The sequence below is a fragment of the Teleopsis dalmanni genome, chromosome X, assembly GCF_002237135.1.
Source record: "Teleopsis dalmanni isolate 2A chromosome X, ASM223713v2, whole genome shotgun sequence".
NCBI classification, from domain to species: Eukaryota; Metazoa; Arthropoda; class Insecta; order Diptera; family Diopsidae; genus Teleopsis; species Teleopsis dalmanni.
The window spans coordinates 70,772,245-70,794,199 of record NC_051848.1 but is presented as its reverse complement, the minus strand read 5'-3'; the positions used below and the strand labels follow the sequence as shown (position 1 = coordinate 70,794,199).

General features: G+C 30.6%; 1 protein-coding gene across 4 annotated transcripts in view; it reads right to left on the bottom strand.

Annotated features, from left to right (window-relative positions):
• The window catches only part of LOC119689336 (protein outspread), a 92,382-nt gene extending 84,491 nt beyond the window's left edge, over positions 1-7,891 (bottom strand). For 2 of the 4 annotated variants that reach the window (XM_038104145.1, XM_038104148.1), the window contains exon 1: positions 5,888-6,354. In XM_038104145.1, the coding sequence (XP_037960073.1) occupies positions 5,888-6,013 (126 nt within the window). In that variant the 5' untranslated portion in view covers positions 6,014-6,354. Of the gene's footprint in view, positions 1-5,887; positions 6,355-7,657; positions 7,776-7,799 lie in introns of those variants that run through there. The other 2 variants (XM_038104146.1, XM_038104147.1) reach the window with 2 other exon arrangements.
• Between the last annotated feature and the right edge of the window lie 14,064 nt (positions 7,892-21,955).

The following is a 21,955-nucleotide window of genomic DNA, read 5'->3' as shown; positions in this document are numbered from 1 at the left end:
CAAACTTCCATAACTCGAACTTCTATAACTCGAATTTTCTATAACTCTATAACTCGAACTAAATAGAGTGCAACAAGTTTTAGGGAGCAAATTACATACAATTGCAAAAAAAATCTTTAACTCGAAGTCTTCATAAGTCGAACCTTTTCTTTGCAAAATAGTACTTAGAGTTATAGATGTTAGACTGAACATTAAAAAAAAAAAAAACTACCAAAAATATGCAGTCTTGCGTTTCAAAGCATACCTTAATTTTAATGAATCTGTTTATTATTCATTAAACTTATTACGTTATACATTATTCAACAACCAAGTATAATCAAAATATAAATATAAATATAAAATATAAATAAAATGTAATAAGATTATATATATGATTATATATATTACATATATGATGTTATGTAGGTTACAGTGTTCTATGACCAATTTTAATAATAACGCTAAGAAATGTAGAGTTACAAGTTCTTAATATATATAGTTTTTAAGGCAACTATATCAAAATATAAACCATTCTTAGTAACACATCAGAAATATATTGGATATTATTTGTACGTAACACATATGGAATTTTACAGACATAATAAAATAAAAAGCCCGTTTAGTCACCGTCTGATATTAGAAGCACCCCAACGAGAAATGGGTATACTGGCATTATTCGTGAAGAAGAATGAATACCATATGTTCAGTTAAGGGCTGTTGCAGTACAAAAGTTCTATGTGCAGTGTTCTTCACTAATGAGAGGGAATCCACGTACCTGCTTTGATGTTTAATGCTTTAACAAAAGAGTTTGATCATTTGAGATTAACCAAAACGACAATTACAATATTTAAAGCAACAATAATTTCTAAGAAATTAAGAAGAAACTAAGAAATTGAATAAGAATAAGAATTTACAAAGTAAAGTAAGATAAAGATCAAAAGCATCTTGGATCCATTGGGCACAAAAAAAAAGTATCCAGAAATTTATTTAAAATCTTTATTTAAGAAAACCAGAACAATAGTATAACACAACGGTAGACTGCGAAGACTTCAACTAACGTGACATATGTATAATCTATCAAGACGGTCGAGACTTGATTTACAGAAACTGGAAAGAAGGGAAGACAAAATTAAGATAATTTAACATTTTCTGCATAATGAACAACATCTGATCAAACCACGTCACTCTATTATAGAAATGTAAGAACTAACATGCAAACATCACGTATGTACCAAATAGTTTTTTTAGGCAGTATAAGAATAAAAAAAGTTATTTATGTATCAAGCTCACTAACAGAGAGATGTAAATGTATATATTTAGTAAGCAGTAAATTGAAAATAGCAATATTATAAAGTGCAGATCACTTACACCCTAAAAAAGTTGTATACGAAAGTAGTACCAAAGAGGTGGACATATATAAAGAGGTGGACATATGTAGCAAATACTTCTATTGTGTTGTAGGTATAACACTATAAAAGGACTATACATACCAACAATGAAGTAAAGCCCAAATACTTCTATTGTGCTGTATAACACAATAAAAGGACTATACATACAATGAAGTCCAATAAGTAAAGCCCTCAAATGCGTATGTTTAGTACGGGGTAGATTGTAGATAACAAGTATAAAGTGATTAGCCAACTTAATTCTATTAGACCCTAAAAAATGAGTCCATTGTGGCATCATAGATTGGCAAATAATTTAATGTAGTTTAGTTAAGTTTTGGAATAAAAATATTTTTTAACATATATGGAAAATATAAATTGCAGCTTAACTATTTCGATGATTTGTTCTTTTTGATATTTAAAACAAGTCAAAATATAGTGATATTTTATAGAATATTAGCATCACTTTATTACTATAATTACCTCTATTTCATATTTTTGTTATACATACAAAAAATTTGATAAGAAAGTAAAGTAAATGATTGAGTCATAAACACTTCGAAACTGGGAACAGAGATAACGAATAATTATTTGGAGAGGGTAGAGCAATTGTACATCTGAACATTTATTTAGAGATTAAACCATACTTTATACAGATGTTCACAATTTCTAATGTGACTTCCCTACCTAAAATTTTTTTTTTTGTTTTTTTGTTTATACATTAATTTTTTATAGAAAAAGAATACTTGAAGAGTTTGAATACTTTAAACTACGATGTTCATGATATAAATTAAGTTGTTAGTTAATAGAGTAAGACACTATGGGAAAACAAGCAAAATGTAGTTAAAAATACTTTTCACACTGTTATACTTTTAATTAAGATAATTTCTATTACAATACTCTATTATTATAATCTATTAAAATACTAAATACTGTAGCATAATTTAGAAACCTTTGGAAGTAAGCGATATTTTCCATATTAACAGATAGACGGACAGACGCATACCGCTAAATCGCTTTATTATATTTATTATTATATACGCTTATAGTGGCCTATATGTATATTAATAATCTTAATATACCCATTCCAATTGGAAAATGATGTATCTATCACTGAAAATGTCTTAAAGATATAAAAACATACCTGAAGATCAGTAGATCAAAATGTTTTTTTAAAGGTATTTTCGAATATATTTATAACATTTCTTTAATTACGTTTTAAGTACATGTTTTGAAGATTGGACGTCCATATTCTAATAAGAATGTATACTAATAGCGTAGATGTTCTTTACTAATTTCTCTCTACTATGTATATATAATATGTGTATATTTGTGTATATTTGTGTAAATATTTAACCATAGATGCAGTCCTACGACAGACTTGAAGACTGACTGTTAAGCTATATATTTCTTTACGATAGTTAAAAGAATAGTATTAATTCTGTTAATTTTTAGGCACTCTTTAGCGATAACGAAAAGTCAAGTGCAGATTGATATATAGTAAAGTATATATAAAATAATTATTAAATATTTGCTTAATATAGCATAGAAGCAAATATATATCTACATATATATAAGTTTTGGATGTTGATATAATAGTTTAGTACTATCCGCACACAGTTTGCAGATTGTTCAAAAATGGATTGTGAAATTATATATTCATGTTGGAACGAAAGTGGTTCTGAGAAGTTTTAAAAATTGGAAACTTTTTCTTTCCGAAAGGATTTGCGATGCATAAATTGTAGACTATTTCAAATTTACAGGATTATAAAAATATCACTGTAAAAATTAATATACGAAAAAATAACCAAGAACTTTAATAGCTCTTAAATAAAGAGAGATATAACATATACATTTAAATATTACAATTTGTTCTTTAAATATATTTTTTATCAATACTGTGGATCACAAAAATCGGGGAATTATTGATTTCATTAAACTAAAATTCAAAAGATACTTATCAAGATCCAGCAATCAGTTTTCTACTATAGCCATTGGTAGCACCAATGAACCGCTTAATATTAGGTTATTTAAATAAAATTTTGCAACAACGTTTGAAATCGAGTAAATTAATTAAGACTTATTATTTTTGTATAGAAGTATCTGTAAATATAATCACAGCGATTACTTTTTAAATGAAATAAAGTTTTTCCAAAAATATTATAAATGAAATTACGTAGGTATAAGTCATTTATACTTTCAGTTATGTCATCGCATTTTGAACCCTTTTAGTAAATTAAAAGGGTCGCATCATCATATTAAGAAATACACTTCATTGAAATGCGGTTTGAAACTACTATTTTCGGATATTGTTTTTTACTTAATTCACTTGATGTTTTTTTTTTTTAATATTTTATGCTGTCAGCTCTGTACTACACAAAGATGGTTCTATAATTTCAATCTATCTCTCCGACAGCCTATAAAAGCATAAAAGACTTTATTTAGTATAGAGTTCAATATTAAAGGACTCACCTTATTGCGAAATGGATAAAGTTATAATCCGATATGAATTTTAGCTATTACAAATATTTGATACCTAAAGTATTGTTGTTATTGAAATATTGAAATACTGTTCAATACGAGATATGCTAAAACAATAATTGATGACAAACTCAAAAACTTAAACAGAACTACATTTTATTTTTCTCACTATGCGTATAATGTATATGGTTTACATATAAATTCAAGCTAAGTTTTGTAAGCTTCTTATAATCAGATATGAGCAGAATACAAATTAAGTTCCAGAAGACTAAAAATAAAATTGTTATTCACTCATAGAACTGAAATATTTCCTTCTAATGTTCATTAATAAATAAATCCAATATTACTATTAATATATGCAAATGCTGAAATCAATAGAACAAATTACATCGATTAAAATGCATAAAGTATTGCAAACGTGGGATTAAATATTCTGAACACGCATAAATAGACTTGCATTAAAACCCTTAACAGTATCTCATTTGGGTAAGAATAGAGTTTTTCTATTTATATACAATATTTTTTAAAATAAAATAAGGAAATACTAATGAAAGTTGGATAATGGAGTTTTTATCAACTTAAACTTCTCAACTTATGGTTTTATTGGTGAGGTGAAGGGTTTAACGGAAATGGAAAAATTAATTTTAAAATAAATAAATTATATTATCTGCACACTTCTTTGTGTTAAACGAAAATTATGTTAAATTTTTATTCTACAATGTTTTAAAAATATTACATTAAATAAAGAGTTTTTTCGTTATAATGGCAATGTTCCATTCCAATAGGTAGCGAGAACGGCATATATCCTATTAAATTTTCATATATAAATAATTTTTTGTTAAAACTGTGTTTTTTTGCTGTTGATAAACTGCATATCCACATTTGACAAAATTTGTGGTATTAAAAAACCAGTAAACACTTAACGTCACAGCTAAATTCAAAATTTGAGTCTACCTATTCATCTATTTAACGACGTAAAATTTGCAGAGTTGTGAAATGGAAGAATTTATGAATGTTTTGTCGAAATTAAAAATAGTTAATAAAATATCTACTTCCAGCGATTCATAGTTTTTTGGAGTTCCCAATATTTACAAATATAATATGTGAAATATACTCATCACGAACCCATAGCTTTTCGACGCGCCTCTAAAAAAATATACTATTATAATGAGCAGAATCTACTCTGTTGTTAGTAGCTTGTAGAGATCTTTATCTTTCTGGTGCCTACTAAAAAAATATACAAATATATACAGAGTATACTCATCTTAACGCGTAGAGATCGTTATCTTTTCGCTACCCTCACGAAAAGTATATGATAATATACAATGTAAAATATGATTATCAAGTACCCACTTGATAGGTTTTAGGCACCCACCAGAACGTATGTTAATGTTTTATTAATATTATATTAACAAACATTAAAATAGTATATAGACCATTCGTGCCCTTTTGCGTATGGCGCTCGGGTACTCATAGCTTTAAACCTAATCTTAATATCATTTATATAATATACTCATCATTTTGCGGCTTATTACAAATGACGCACGGAGCATAACAGATCCCCTAGCCACTATCTAAACTGATATAAATGTTTACCGATAATTACATGTACAGGGATTGCATATAAGATCCATAGTTTTATAGCAATCCCCCTGCCCCGAATAACATATATGAATATAATATATAAGTTATGCTCATCTTGTAAATAATTTTATGAGTTATTATAAGTGGCACAAGGGGCATAATAGATCCCCTAGCCAGTGTCTGAACTGATATAAAACTTAAGTTTTGTTTGAGTGCTATAATTTTATAGCATTCTCACAAGGATTTTTTGTCAGAGCTTGATTAATTACCAAGATCTCTCAGATGGATTCTGTATTACTTATGTTGCGGACAAGTGTTATTATATTATTTTATAAAATAAACCTTATATATATGTAATATTGTACATAATGAATACCATATAGGCAATAAGTAAAGTTCAGTAATTTTCAATCTATTTTAATTTCTTATAATTAATGCTATAGAAAATCTTAACTTACCCGATTGGACTCCAAGGCTGCGGCACTGTGCTCTTCACGTTGCCGAAAACAATGACTGCATTTCCGTTTATTGAAAATATTTGGTGAAAATTTACGACAATCGGAGGTGCGCGATGAAGAAGACATTTTGATAGTAGAAGGACAGGTAAATAAAGATGATACGTTTGTTCTTTTTTCTTACACACAGCAGATAATTTATACTTTAAAGTTAAGTTCTTTTTTTTTTTTAATATTTTTTCTTTTTTAATTAAACTTTTTCGGATGCACATAGGCAACGGCAACTCAGATAAAATGAGATCCGATTTTGAGAGCAGAACCGCATTTTTCTATTTTTGAAATATGCATTGTGGATACGGTGTTCCGATTCTTGCCCATTCTTGAAGCATTTTAGACGATATTTATTTCTTTTGCATGCTTTAATAAAAAACACATCGCTTTATCGCAATTTTGGTTTTGGTTTTTCAAATATAAACTTTATAATTTCTTTTTATATACATATTATTTTTATATAAATATTTTTAAAAATTTTTGTAAGAAATTATTTTGTTTGTTTTCTTTTTTTATTAATCATATATTAACATTTGTGTGCTGCTTATATATTAAAAGCCTTTCATATCTGTTAGTGTAATGTGATATTATCTATGAACTATAAACTCTATGGTTTAGCTTGTGTAATTTAAATATTTTTTGTTTTTGTTAAATATTTCTTTTTTTGTTTTGTTTTTTTTTTTGTTAAAAATTTTTGTTTTTGTACATCAAAATCAAAAACAAAGCATTTTTTAACACCTGAACTTAAATCAAAAACTGTGTGCATACAATCACATGCATTTGTTTATAGCACTTTTATGAGTAGTGTTTGTGTATGCGTGTTTGTGTGTGTGTGTGTTAGGAGCTTAAAGTGTTGGAATGCAGCAACAAATGCCTACTTCAAACCCAATAAAAATGCATGAATTTATGTCATTGGTTGGTTTTATGCAAATGGCTTCAAGTATAACATAAGCACATTTTTGAATTTTATTGCTACAAGAAAACATAAAAAAAAAATAAAATAAAAAATAAAACGAAGCATAAAAATAAAAAGCAAGAAATGAGAATACAGCATTAAGAAAAGGTAAAACCAAAGAATCTTAAACAAAAAAATAAAAACAAAACAGAAACTATAAAAAATTCGGTTGTAACGTTTTTTTTTGTTTTCCTCTTGTGTTTTGTGTTTTATCTTTTTGCTTGACACTGTTAACGTGGAGATTTAAATTTTATTTTTATTTTTATTTTTGTTTTTGATTTTGCTCTTCTCTTCAGTGCACGTAAAAATTGTTTATTTCTTTTGTTGAATTGATGCCATCCTTTTTATTTATATCTCTTTTTTTATTGTAAATTATAATAAACAATTTTTTTAATAAACAAAATTAAGAATTTATAACCGTTGGTGTATGCTACATTCCAGACAGAGTATTTTTTCAATTAAAAATAACAGAATAACAGTCACAAGAGGGCAACGACGGAGAGTAACCAAATAACAAAGCTCTTTGCGCAGACAAGGCTGCTGTGCCTTATAATAACGGCTTAAATTCATTTAAATTGGTGGATTTGACTCTTGGAATTTTTTTTTAAGTTTTTTTCTCCAATCATTATTTATTTTTTAACTTTAAATTCTTTTCATTCAACATTAACATATTCTTGCTTAACTTTGCGCACAAAACATTTTACAGAACTGAACATGCATACGTAAACATGTAGGCATGTTAAAGCATATCTATAATTTTTATCTACCTTTGCTTTAACACTGCACGCATAAGCACTGCCAAAATATTTCAAGCACTTCTTTAAAGTTTGTTTCGCACTATTATTTAATAAATCATATTTTTTTGTTTTATTAATATTCAATCATTTAATTATGTTATTTTACCGTTACCGTTCGTTTAAATTAATCGCTAAGGAAAATGATTTATTTATTAACCACACAAAACATCCACAACCGACTTCAATGCAAGTTGAAAACAAACTGAGAAACGCTAAAACGTTCGATTTGTATGAAGAAAACTTGTTATGGCTGTTGTGGGCACCGTCGCGACGGTGCTCTCGCTTCGGCAAACTCTCGCTTCTGTAAGCACAACAGCATTACACAAATTTACACAACATTGTGTCCGAACCTGTTATTTGCTCCATTGTTCGAAGTACTCATCTACTCATCTGTTCGCTGGCTCATTGTTTTGATTTGCTTTTTTTTGTCTCAATTTAATTATTACATAAAGAAAATGTAACTGTACGTACTAACACAAAACATTTTCTTCTTATCAAATTTAATCAAATAATGAATCTCTAAAGATTAGCGTAAATTAAATGCTCAAAAAAATAACGTTTGTTTGTAACTGTGTAGCACATAGCAGCCAATGTGTTTTGTTTGTATAATTTTGATATGGAGCTAATAATACTCCTAATAACTTTGGCACAGAACCTGTTGTAGGTTGCACTTCGAACATGTTGGAATAACTAAAATGTCATTAGAAGTGGTGATTATCTTGAAAGAAAGGAGGGAGTATCAAACACATGTTTGTACGCACATATGTAAGCAGTGCATTTCTTTTTTTTTTTTTTTTGTTTTTTTGTTTATTAATTTCATATGCACAAAAATAATTATTATTATTATTATCACTTATGTGAGACAGAGACAAATAAATATTGTTGTTGTTGTGTATTGTTGTTGTAGAGCTCCAATCGCACACTCTTTGCACCAGGCACCATAAAACTTCATACGCACTACACACATTGATAACTAAAACAAGTGCGGAACCAAGTACGATGCTAGCCTAGACAACACAAAACAAAACCATTAGTTCCTAATAAAATACATATTTTTTTTTAACATTATTTAACATTTTTATTTATTTATTATTTAAATACTAACTCTAATTTACAAAAAAAAAAAAGTTGCAAGTCATAAGAAAGTGACACAAACTTGATTCGTTTGTGCTATCTGAGGTCTATATTATATAGAGCAGGGTTGTCCAGACCAGATACAATCGCTGGCCAATACAAATCAGTGTACAGATTGGAGGGTCGCAGAAACAAATACATACATATGTTCGTAGTTCTTTTCGACAAAAATAAAAATACGGTTATAATGTTAAATTTACTTTTTTAATTTATTAATTTAAATCAATTTATTTGGTATACCAAATAAATAAAATAATGTAGTTTTACCAGTAAACCAAAAGAAAATTTGCACAATTGTAGTAGATTAAAAACATATCGCAGGCCGCACAAACATCAGATGCGAGCCGCATGTGGCCCGCGGGTCGTTCTTTGGACAGCCCTGATATAGAGTGTCACAGGCACATCAAGATTTGTTCTTTGCGGCTATAGAAAATGTATGTTATGCATAGTGTTACATCAGTTTTTCAATTTCCTATTTTTACTATTAGTTTTGTACGTTTTGGTTGTACGTAAAAGGACATACATTTAAAGGACATACATACATACATACATACATACATACATACATACATACATACATACATACATACATACATACATACATACATACATACATACATACATTACATACATACAGGTACATACATACATACATACATACATACATACATACATACATACATATGGCAGATACATACAGTACGGCTATGACTGAGTGACGAGGCACAGATAGTCTCGGCTCTCATGACCAAATTTAAACTGGTATTTATCTTTCTCTCAGTTTCTCAGTCCTTAAAATTTACATTGAAAGCAACAATAATTTTAATTTTGACGTAGCCGTAAAACTTCACATACATGGGCCTTACACGTCTCTGCGTGAACAGATAATCAACCACGTTGAGTACTACATACATGTAATCTATCTAAATTCCAAAAGACATTCACATAATAAAAATTAAATACGTCCAAAGAGCACTGAAATTAATAAAAAATCTTGCCATACTTTCGCTGAAGAGAGACAAAATATCTCTGCAAAATACATTTTTAACTACTTTCACTGAAATAGAGTAAAAAAGGCATAACAAAGAGCGTAACAGAGAAATAAATACAACTAGCAATAAAAAAGTGTAAAAAGGAGCGCACGCACGCCATTATCTTTTCAAATAGTCTTTTCCTATATCAGCGTTACGACTTCTCATAATAATATTGAAGATCGTCGTAGAAAGATCAATTGAATAACTTCTTTTACTCAAATATTTGAAATAAAAAACGAGCAAAAAAAAAGGTACGCAGCTCAATTAGATAATCACTCTTCAAAATTCAGCGTAATGTCTTTTCATAATAGACTGTTCAGCACCATTAGAGAACACGCACATCTATAATTCTAACATTATCAATTATTGTACTTTCATTCAAATATCTGATATAAGAATAGAGCTAGTATTTATGTACATTCTTGGTTGTGCAGATAATCTCTCTTCCAAATTTTGCTTTCATAATTGTACTGGGAAGGGAACTACAAGTCTTCTTCAATTTTCGTCACACTTTAAAAATCTAAATAATTTTTTAAAGGCCTTAAAGATTTTTAGTTTATTTTTTTCTTTTTATTGTTGTGAGTATTAAGAAAAGAATAGTAGCGGAGTGGAACCAGTCACGAGAGTATTCAAGTTGGTGAAACATTAGTATTCACATATTTGACTAAATTGAAAACAACAAATATTAACTAAGGACAATAGCTTCGTCTTGCTCTATGACGATAAGAGGATTTTGAATTAAAAGCTTTTGTCTCCATCCAACACCAGGAAGTACTTAACAAGGGATATTGTATCCTGCCCTTCATTCGGTAGTTACTTTATCTAATGTTTGGTTAGGGACAACTGGAGTATAAAAGATCTGATGATAGCAGTACTACGCAATCTGTGATCTTTGTATCTTCTATTTAACAAAACGAAGAAAAAAATGGGTGTAATGATAGATTTGAAATAAATATGTTAAGTTAACCAATGTTGAAAATTTTTTGTTAATCTAGAACTATATCCGAATTCCATATTTAGGGATTTATACTTCAGTTTATTTTTTGTTGTAATATACTTTAATCCAGCATCTGAATTAGCTTGGAGATATTGAACTGTCCTGTATATACAATATATATATAAATCCACTATAAAGATAAGACGTAGCAATGCAATCGTTTTTATAATATTACATAGCACGCCAATTTCGATTTACAAAGTTTAAAGGGTTTAGATCCATTGCAAAAATTTCATACTGAAGTGTGGAATAAAAATGAAATTCCATTTCTTTTTTAATATGTACTATGTTTTATATATTGAAAGGTGTGGTATGAATTTATGTGATGAAAATATTTATCAAAAAAAATTTAACTGAAAGTGACAAGTTGCTTTGAAAACTATGACATAGAAAAGTATTTAACAACGAATAACAATTTACATAACTAATTAAGTGTAAATAAAAAACGTTTAATACATAATTTGTAAAAAAATATTAATTAAACAAATAAATTAATTAGGTAAATAATAATAACAGCTCGTGAATAATTAAAAAACGCTGTTATTTTCTTAATTAGAATGGTAATGTATATACTTAAAGATATTATATATATATATATATTGGCTTAGTAAGGTTGAAAGGTTGCAATAGCGGTCTTGTGCCAACTTGTGCTAAAATTCATCATTTTGTGATGTCACAGATTTGCACAGTTCGAAATAAAAACAGATAAATGTCCGAGAGGGCCGCAGTTGTCAGCGTACGGGCAACACCGAAACACATGACTCTCATATTCAAATTAAAATAAACCAATCTGAAATATTTATAAACTTGTCTTAATCAATTATTTTACAGGATGACAGCTCTCTCAGGTTAGTAAAAAAAGGAATCTCAAAGATTTTCAATCTTCTTTTAGTCAATAATGGCCACTGACACATGAAAGGCAGTAGAATTTCCTGCTCAGCTGCGGAGTCATAACTCTGCAAAACTCATTATAGCGTAGACACAGTCTTATAGTATGTATTCCTAGTACGCAGTGACCTGTCAGGGTCAATACCATAGTGCTGAGCAGGTTGCGTCTTAGTTGGAGCAGCTGACTGTTACGTTTTTTGTTTAGTTTGGACCAGGTCAATCTTAAGATTTAAAAAAAGGTTAATCTGCCTTAATTTGTTTAACTATATACATATATATAAATTGGTCAAATAAAATAGAATACTTTTAAACCAGCTTCGAACAGGTTTATCTTGAGATTTAAAGAAGGTTCATCTGCCTAAATTTGTTTAATTATATACGTATATATAAATTGTTCAAATAAAATAAAAGTACGTTATGACAGCAATACACTCTATATATGGTACTTCTGTTGTACTTTATTACCCGTATTAGGTTATGATATATATCACTATTCTGAACAATTTTCTCTACTGAGCAATTTTGATTATAGAGATATAGTGTTTTAATGTTGCAATTTCTAAAAAAATTTATTTCATCTATTTGTGATAACAACATTGTTTAGATATATAATGTCAACGAACATTGCTGGATCAGTTAAGATAATTTCTTTATGAAAATTTCTTATATGGAATTACTAATTATTCTTTGTCAAAAAATAGAAAAAATCAGTAATACTTAAATCCATAACATAAGGAAATAGTTATTGTAAGTGCCTCATATTATTTAATTATAGCTGATGACCTTTATGACTATTTCTGTTACTGGTTACTTTCTTAATTATTTCCCTATACATTTTATATTGAAAACACAAAAATATTGAAAAACTCGAATTTTGCCCCTTTTATAAAGAACCCAGGTCTATATTTGTTAGGACTATTTGTCAGGACTGGAATTCAAATATATAATTGAAGTATATAATTGTGCGTTGCATTTGTTTATAAATGCTGTATATATTTATTATGTGCTATTTGTTCAGAAAATAAATTAGTTACTACTATTATTGCAACAAACAAGACGGAAGTTTTTAATTGCAAAAAATAAGAAAAGAAAAATTCAAGAAAAATTATTCAAACCGTTTAAGTGAAAATATTTTCTTTAGACACAACATTTACTTGAATATTAGTTGCTTAGGAAAATACATTACAAAAAAAAAAAAAACAAATAAATAAATAAAAAGTCCGGATGGCGCGCTTAATATTAGCTGATCACTTAAAGCCTTACCCTAAATTATAAGAAATACAAAAATGAATAAATATAATAAATAATTACACAATTTGCAGACAAAATCATAGTCGCAGTCCCGATATGCGCAAGTCACCATTAAAGGCAACGGCAGAGCTTTGTACCGATCACCGATCGGTGATCGCGGAATTCATATATGAAGCTTGGCTGAATAAGCGACTTGGTATTTAATGGATTCGCCGTTGTGTGCTGTGTTTGTCAAACCTGATGCAGATATGAAAACCACCTGTACAGCTTTTTAAATTCACAATGCAATAAAATGAAAATACGTACGGGTACATGGCTGACAGTCTACGACTGGTACCACTTCGGTACTGGCAAGTTGCACCCGTACCGTTCAACACTCGCATATGTACCAGTATTTGTTGGCTTAGAGTGATGCGGCGATGTGGTGATGTGGTGATGTGGCGATGTGGCGTTGCATGTGCGAATGTCGTACGAAGACCTTTGTGAAAGTGAAATTTTTTGTTGATGCATTTTAAAATGTTTTGTTTATTAGTAAATTTTTAATGTTTTTCTGTTGTATTTTTATTACAATTTGATTGGCAGACCTTGAGTACTGCTTATACTCATAGATGCGTGATTTTCAAATGTTCAATCTCCTCTTAGCGCATAGAAATATATTCATAAGTTTCTATTTAATGACGTTCACATCACCTTATAGATTCATGGGTGCGGTTAATTTAAATGAAATAATCACTGTACATACACCATATAGATATATACTCTCGTATGCAGTCATATACAAAGACACATTCATTTTAATTTATTACATTAAATTTGAAGATTGTACCTTAAAAAATTGAGATTTTCCAAACAACAGATTTGTTGACTTGATCTCAAGTGCAATGTAATGGCTTTTATATATAAAAGTGCTTGTATAGTAAACAATGTTTTGATCATTAATATTAGTAGCACATCTCATAAATTTGACGTTGACAAGTTCAGCGAAACTACAAAGCAGATGAATTTCATCCCACAGCGACAAGGCACACTACAGCAACCGGCATCATACTGATTCTTTGTGGATGAATCTTTCCTATACTTCTTTATTTTTAATAGCTAATATTCGTTATACAACTCAATAATTTGACGTTGACAAATTTACAGATCCCAAAAAAAAACGGTCTTTACAACGTAGCTAAAACCATCATCTTCCCCACTTTTTATAAATATCACAACTAGTACATTTGATGTTGATGAGTTTAGGGATCCTAGTTAGTTAGTTAGTTTTGAATGCCAAAATCCATGTAATAATGAGTAGTAAAGAATAATCAAGCTAGAACCAGCCAGAGGCATTTATATATACAAAAATCTGGCCAATGCTGAAGTTAGAGATATCGCTGAGTGTGTTAAAGAAGGGGGCCTCATTAACACAAACTTAAGCCTTGTAATAGCCAAGTCTGTACATAGACACAGCTGGGGATCTGGTTTATTTTCTTCTATAACTGCTAGACACGCATTGCTGTTACGGGGTCCTATGGTCCAATGCCCTGTAAAGACATATATTAACCTATATACTTTTGTAATTAGTGTAATAAGTCAGAGGTTCTACATTTGGATTAGATTGGCTATATTATCCTTGACCCGACTCACTATTTGCCTATTGCAAAAAATTGTCATAAATATACTACATGAAATGAAAACAGCTATTAAAAAGTAGTCGCCACCTGCTATAAAACGATAGATTCTATTTTTCAACAGTAAAATTAGCACCACAACATGTGAGTCTCTGTGGCATGCTAGCACTAATAAGCTTAGTAATTATACAAAGAAACCATCAACGGGCTTACTCTGTTCCTTAGACCCCATATTCATCGTCTGGGTTTCTGCACATCTTTAAGAAAGAAATGGGTCTATGATTTACTATCAAATACGGCAGAATATTGATCAAATCCTTTTTTAAATGTCTCTAATGGACACCACTCCATTTTCCTTCAAAATGACTTGTTTCAAGTTTGAGTACAACTGTTTTGAATGTAAATTAGTCTTTTACCTTTTTGTCATCTTTATCTTTATGAGTCTTTTATGTGGGATAAAAGATAAAAAAATTATTTTAAAAAAAATTAAAGCAAAGGCTGATCATGTGACAAAAGTCATGGAAACGCTACTGGCCAATCGGCATCCATAGAAAAAAATTGGACACCATTTTCAAACAATAGTTGTAAAGATGACAAGAAAAAAAAACATCACTAAACAAATGAAAATGTCTTTACCTGATAAGATTGAGACATTCCACCATGGAAGTCTACAAATTACTGAGTTTTGCTGACATCGCAAACGTAGATCTTCAAAAAACAATTTCTTTTATTTACCTAGGAGGTTGGTTTCAAAATTAGTGTTTTTATGACTGGAATTGCGATAATAAAATGCAGACCATGCACTTCTTGGACAGAGAAAGTACTCTGCCATTTTCTTAAAGCAAAAGCACTCCAAAAAGTTAGTCTGTTCTATGAAAGCAGAGGTCAGTGACAAAATAACTGCCCACATCTATGCTCTCACCCTTACAGCTTCTATTAGATTCTGTGGGCACTTTAGTATAGACCATACTATAGTCGTTTGTATGCCTACCAGATAGTGATATGGGAGACGAAATGTTAGATTAACGTTAGCTGTTTCTAAATTCTTCCGACGTTGGGAACAAATATTTATTTTTTATTACGTGCTACATAATTTTATTAAGGAGTTATTCATATTTTTTTCATCACCCATAATGTCTCTTCTACAACAAAAAATAAGTGAAATTGAAAAGACGACATGGACAATGAAACTAATTTTTTCGTGGTGAGAATTTATACGTTGTACCGTTTAGAATGGATAGCGAATAATGGCTTTCTTGCTAATTGAAAAACTTCGAACTTATTTCACTTTCTCTAGATACCTGCAGCTCATTTATTTAAACTTATGCAGAAATATCTATTATCCTTACCAATAAAATATAATCCTTTTAATATTATTTTATTTTATTTATTATTTTATTTAATAATATGTTATTCGGACGGACAGCATTGCCACCTTATCTTTTTCTTCGTCACCAACAACATACTGCTGTAGAGTCACTATAGTATATTGTTTACAGTACTGTGTAGATCTGCTGATGTGGTACCTATAAATGAGCAACATGAAGTCTTATGAAACCGATCTGTGTCTAAAATATATTTAAAATAAATAATTCTGTGGGCTACCAACTCTTTCTTCGCAAACAGTAAAATGATTGCAACTACCAAACTCACTTCTAAATGCAAATAAAAGAATCAATACGTATGAATTCGAATTGATGATATCGATAAAGGCAACTAAGTCTTTAATACAGTATCCATAAGAAATAATATTTCTGAAGACAATTACATTTTGACTTTTTGATCTACGTTACTTTTAGTTTCCAATACAAATATGTTATGTGAAATATTTCTTCTCATGGATCTTTTACCTAATGATTCTGCAGTCACTGTGTATGTCCATATCTGCAAAGTGTTAAGATGAAGTGAGGATGTCGTAATTGATATTTAAGACGCACTTGACTGGAGAGCAGTATGTTTTAGAAGGACATCGAGTTTTTGTTTTTCTTTTGACTTTAAAAACTAGGTATAGCAATTCGCAAAGCTATAGTAAATCAAGTGAGGAGTTATTACTTGCAAATTAAGTAACACTCATACAGCTTCAATCTATATTTATTTTTTTTTTACTCAAAAGCCAAATATTTATTTTAATTTCTCATTAATCTTTTTCTGTTGCGATTATTAAAGAACATGTCTCCAAAACATATGTCATTACATGTTACATATTTTAAGTACACTATAGATCTACTTTACACAAATGGTTTGTTTTAAAACCATATTTAGTTTCTAGAGTATAGTTTTGTTTAGGTTCATGAAAACATCTGTGTAATATCATCGCACCTAAGCAATTTGTTTACGCAGTGCACGTTTACTATAGGAAATCGCATATTGGATGGGCTTTGTTTTTAAAAGAATTATGTTATTTTTATTTTAAAACAAGTTTTCTTTTTCTTCGAAGCCATTTGTCTTTCTTTTGATACCAAATGTTTTAAATTAATAACCTTTAGACTTTGACTTAAAAGATAATCTAAGCTTAAATAAAGAACTCAAACCATATGTCCATTATACTAGAATGGCACTTGTGGTAGTAAAATTCTTCAATATTATAGGCAAGGCATAAAAATAGTTACTTAAGTATTTGTGAATTTTTAAAAAATGACTCGTTCTGCAGTCTAAACTTGTTATCTTCATTTAAAGGATTTTATATATATTTTGAATTTTCAAGGCACGCATTATAGTATGTTATATACATATGACAGATGAACTATTTTGCTTCTCTTTATTCCTTTGCTATATTTGATTTTGTTATAAAAGATTCAAGGGCTTTAATTGCTGCCTGACTATCAATGGAAATGGCAACACTACATCTGTCCTCGATGTGACTAGGATTTCAGCCTGAAAATTATTATGAGAATTATTCATGTTGTCAGATGGTACGAAGATTCCCGCTCCTGCCCTACAGTTCATTTTCGAGACATCTGTATATATTGATATATCATAGTTTGCTTCGAAATTTTCCTTTTCCATTCATTTCTTGAAGCGAGTGTTGTCTGAAAATTCTTTTCGAAGTCTATGCACGGATTCACATAATCCGATGTTATCTTATACAGACAGCTTAGATGACATATACACATAATATTTACAGAGTTTTGTGAAGTATTTTATTACCGAAGGATGTGTTGTATATAATTGCGTACTGATACCGATATGTTAACTCGGTTACTTGGCTACCCGGTTTGCAAACTGAATACCAAAATTATATATTTTATTTATTTTTATATTTCAGTAATAATTCTTTTCAATTAATTCGACTTCCTAACTTAAATCAAGAAAGTTGTTCCACTTACTATTTAGACTAACATTATGGGTTATTTAGAGAGCTCACAGAGGAATGCTTAATGTGACTCGAATAATTGGCTTGAAGGTGTCTGCACGTAAAAAAATTCACTTTATAAATATAATATTAAATAGTAAAACAATATTTAGCAGAATTAATTTTTTCTTTACGAATTTTTTTTAATTGTCGTAATTATATTTGTAATACTCCCAAAAAGCAATACTTAATAAAAATATTTGAACGAAACCAGATATTGGAGTCAACACTTTCCTAAGAAAAATAAGTCAAACTTTGTGTCTACGGTAATATTATATATGTACATATGTTCATATATTGTATATATGTATATGTATATGTATTGAAGAATATATGAGGTATTTAGGTATATAAAGATGTGTATGTTAATAAAAAGCGTTTCTGTGTTTGGATCCAAAAATTCCTTATCGTAAAAAGCAGTAAAAAAGTTATGCTCAGTGAATACGCAATGGCATTCTGCATTTCTTCAGTGCATGCGTTGGCTTGCAAATGCCTCTAATAGTCGAAAAATAATTACGGTACGCACCGCGCCGACGCGTCCATGGTTAGGCAAATTCAAAAATTGGGTGCGTTTTAACGACAGAATTTCAAATGACAACTTCAAACTTTATGTCGCGTCGATTTTTTACACGCTACTACGTGGAGAAATCGTTATACTTACTCTTCTTCTTCTTCTTCTTGTTGTTGTTGTTGTTGTCATAGTATTCGTTGTATCGAATCAGTCAGCGGTGCTTGGAAATTAGCATTTATTTAGCTTTAAATCTTGCTTAGAAACACGTTTTGAATTTCAATTATGATTTTAACTGCGCTCAAAACCACGTGAACTGGTATGAAGCGTCTGCGATGGAGCGTCTGCGATGAAACGTTGTCGATGGAGCGTTGTCGATGGAGCGTCGTCGATGGAGCGTCGTCGATGGAGCGTCGTCGATGGAGCGTCGTCGATGGAGCGTCTGCGATGGAGCGTCGTCGATGGAGCGTCGTCGATGGAGCGTCATCGATGGAGCGTCGTCGATGGAGCGTCGTCGATGGAGTGTCGTCGATGTTTTCTAGTTGAATTATTAAAATAAATCGGAAAAATGTAAACGGCCAATGAAAGTTGAAGTAGAAGCAAATCAAAATTTAGATTTATGTTCCAAAGTTTTATGTGATGAATTAAAATTAATAATAAATGAAGATGTCAATGAAAAGTATTAAAAATTAAAAATTATGTATATGAAAGAATTCCTCAACAAAACTTGCACAGCCCATCTAAACTCGAATATACGGATATATCTGAAACCATATTAATCATATTAAAATATATACATACATATATTAATAATTATAGAGAGTTTTCGAACAGTAGTGAATTGCAACAACAAAATTTTTATTATTTTTTAATTTATTGTTTAATTTAATTTGTTATTATTAAAACATGCAACAAATAATATCTCTACAAACGGAATAGTATTGAAATTTAACAATTAAAAAAAATAATTAATTAACTAAAAATATGATTAATTAATTCAATTATTCTACAGCTAGTTTATGATTTCGTTCTAATATAAACACAGCAAGTAAAATTATTAATAAAAACTTCCATAGCAATAGTAAGAAAACTCCAGATAAATATGCCAACATAAAAAGTCAAGTACGGCTTTGGATCAGTTGGTTAAGATGCGCTGGCTCTGATCTTCAAATTTGGCAGGGCACGAGTTTAATTTCTGTTACTTGCAGTCTCAAAAAATTATTTAGAATTAATTAAATACAAGAATTGTTTTCAAGACCACTGATGATGAATATTTGACAATATTCTAAACAGCTGTATGGTCAACCAAAAAATCAAAAATAATTTTGGTCAAAAATCAAAAATAAGAAGCAATTGTCCATACATCTACATGCAAACCGCTGATTTAACCAATAATTGCGCTTATTGGAAATGGCACTTCTTTGTCTGTTCTCTAACCTGACCAGCAACCAGTAGTCTAAATGACGTGTTTATTATTATTATTATTATTGAGTAAGGGATCGTGCACTGCGACCTAAAAGATCTATTGTGCCCCTTTGTCGGGTTAGAGTATTTCTCCAAGTCCGATTTCTTTAATGAAAGACAGTATGGATCCTATCTTCCCCAGTCTTGAATCCTTATGATCCATGAAATACCCTCCTAGGTGTTTCTTTCGTTTATGCATCAGTGCCGGGCACTCCCCAAGCACATGGTATGCCGTTTCTCTCTCTTCCCTGCAGTATCTGCAGTCTGAGTTGGATTGAATTCCTAACTTCAATAGGTGATTATTCAATCTGCAGTGACCGGTCAGTAATCCCGTAATAATTCTTATGTTAGTCTTTGATTGCACTATGCAATCTTTAAAGCGTTTTAGGTTGTAAGTCCCTAAAAGCATTTTAGATTGTGAGAGTCTTGGTAGCATTAACCAATAGAGTTCTCTCTCTTTTTTCTCTGCGTCATTCATGATAATGGATAGAGCTCCTTTGCCTAGACCACAAAATGGTTCTGGGCCTATCATTCTTGATGCCGCGCCTCTTCTTGCAAGTTTGTCTGCCATTTCATTACCTTGGATACCAGTATGTCCCGGAATCCATAAAAGGTGCACTTGATTGATCCCACCGAGTGTGTTTAGCTTGTCAATGCATTCCCATACCAGTTTGGATGTTACCTGGTAAGATATGAGTGCCATTATAGCTGCCTAGCTGTCAGTCAGTATTGCAATTTTACGGTTCCGGTAGTTACGTTCAAGATTGAAACTGGCGCATCTATCTATCGCGTATATTTCCGCTTGAAAGATGGTTGTATTGTTTCCTAATGCTTCCCAGTATTTTTTGCCTGGTCCATAAACACCAGCTCCAGTTCCCTCATTGGTGAGAGAGCCGTCTGTATACCATGTTATCATGGTTTCTTTTATTTTTGGGATGTTAGACAAACCTTCCCAGTTCTTTTTGTTGCCAAGTTCAGTTTTGAAGTTTTTTGTAAAGTTATGCTTTACAATCATCCTGTCCATTGGCATTTCAATTTCTGGGATTTGTGCAGCCAAAGTATCAAGTTTTTTGCTATTGGTTTCAAGACCAGTCACCTTATTTGTATTTACTCTTAGAGCAGCCCTCTTCGCCTGTGATTGCACATAGATATGAAGAGGAGTAAGTTCCATGAGTACTTCAATTGATGACGTGGGACATGTTCTCATTGCTCCTGTTATGCTTACACATGCAAGTCGTTGTACCTTGTTGAGTGTGTTGATAACGCTTTGTTGATTTGTGCAGTTCTGCCAGACTATTGATCCGTAGGTGATCATTGGTCTGATTACTGCTGTGTATATCCATCGCAGTGACTTTGGTGTACATCCCCAATTTTTACCTGCGATGGATCTACATGTCATAAAGGCTTTGGTTGCCTTTTTTGTCATTTTTTGGATATGAGATTTCCATGTTAATTTTTGGTCTAAAATTATACCCAAAAATTTTACCACCTTTTGTAGTTTTATTTCAAACCCATCTAAGCGGATGGGTTTAAGGTTTTTTATTTTGTATTTCTTAGTGAATAGCACAATGGTTGTTTTTGCTGGATTTATTTTCAGCCCAACCGAATTGCACCATTCTTTAGTTAGTTTTAAGCCTAACTGGATTCTTTCGCACAGAGTACTCTCAAATTTTCCTCTGCAGATAATTACCACATCATCGGCGTACCCCTGGATTTGGAAACCATTCCTGTCCAGTTTTACCAATAGTTCATCCACTACCATACTCCACATAAGGGGTGATAATACTCCACCTTGTGGGCACCCTCGCGAAGTATTTACAAAAATATTACCATTGCTGGTCGGAATTTCTACTCTCCTGGTGCGAAGCATATTGCTCATCCAGCGTGAGAGTGTGCCATTGATTCCTCTTTTAGAAATAGTTGAGTTTATAACCTCATGTGAAGTGTTATCAAAGGCTCCTTCAATGTCTAAGAAAGCGCAAATTGCTATCTCTTTCTTATCTATGCTGTCCTGAATCGTGTTACTT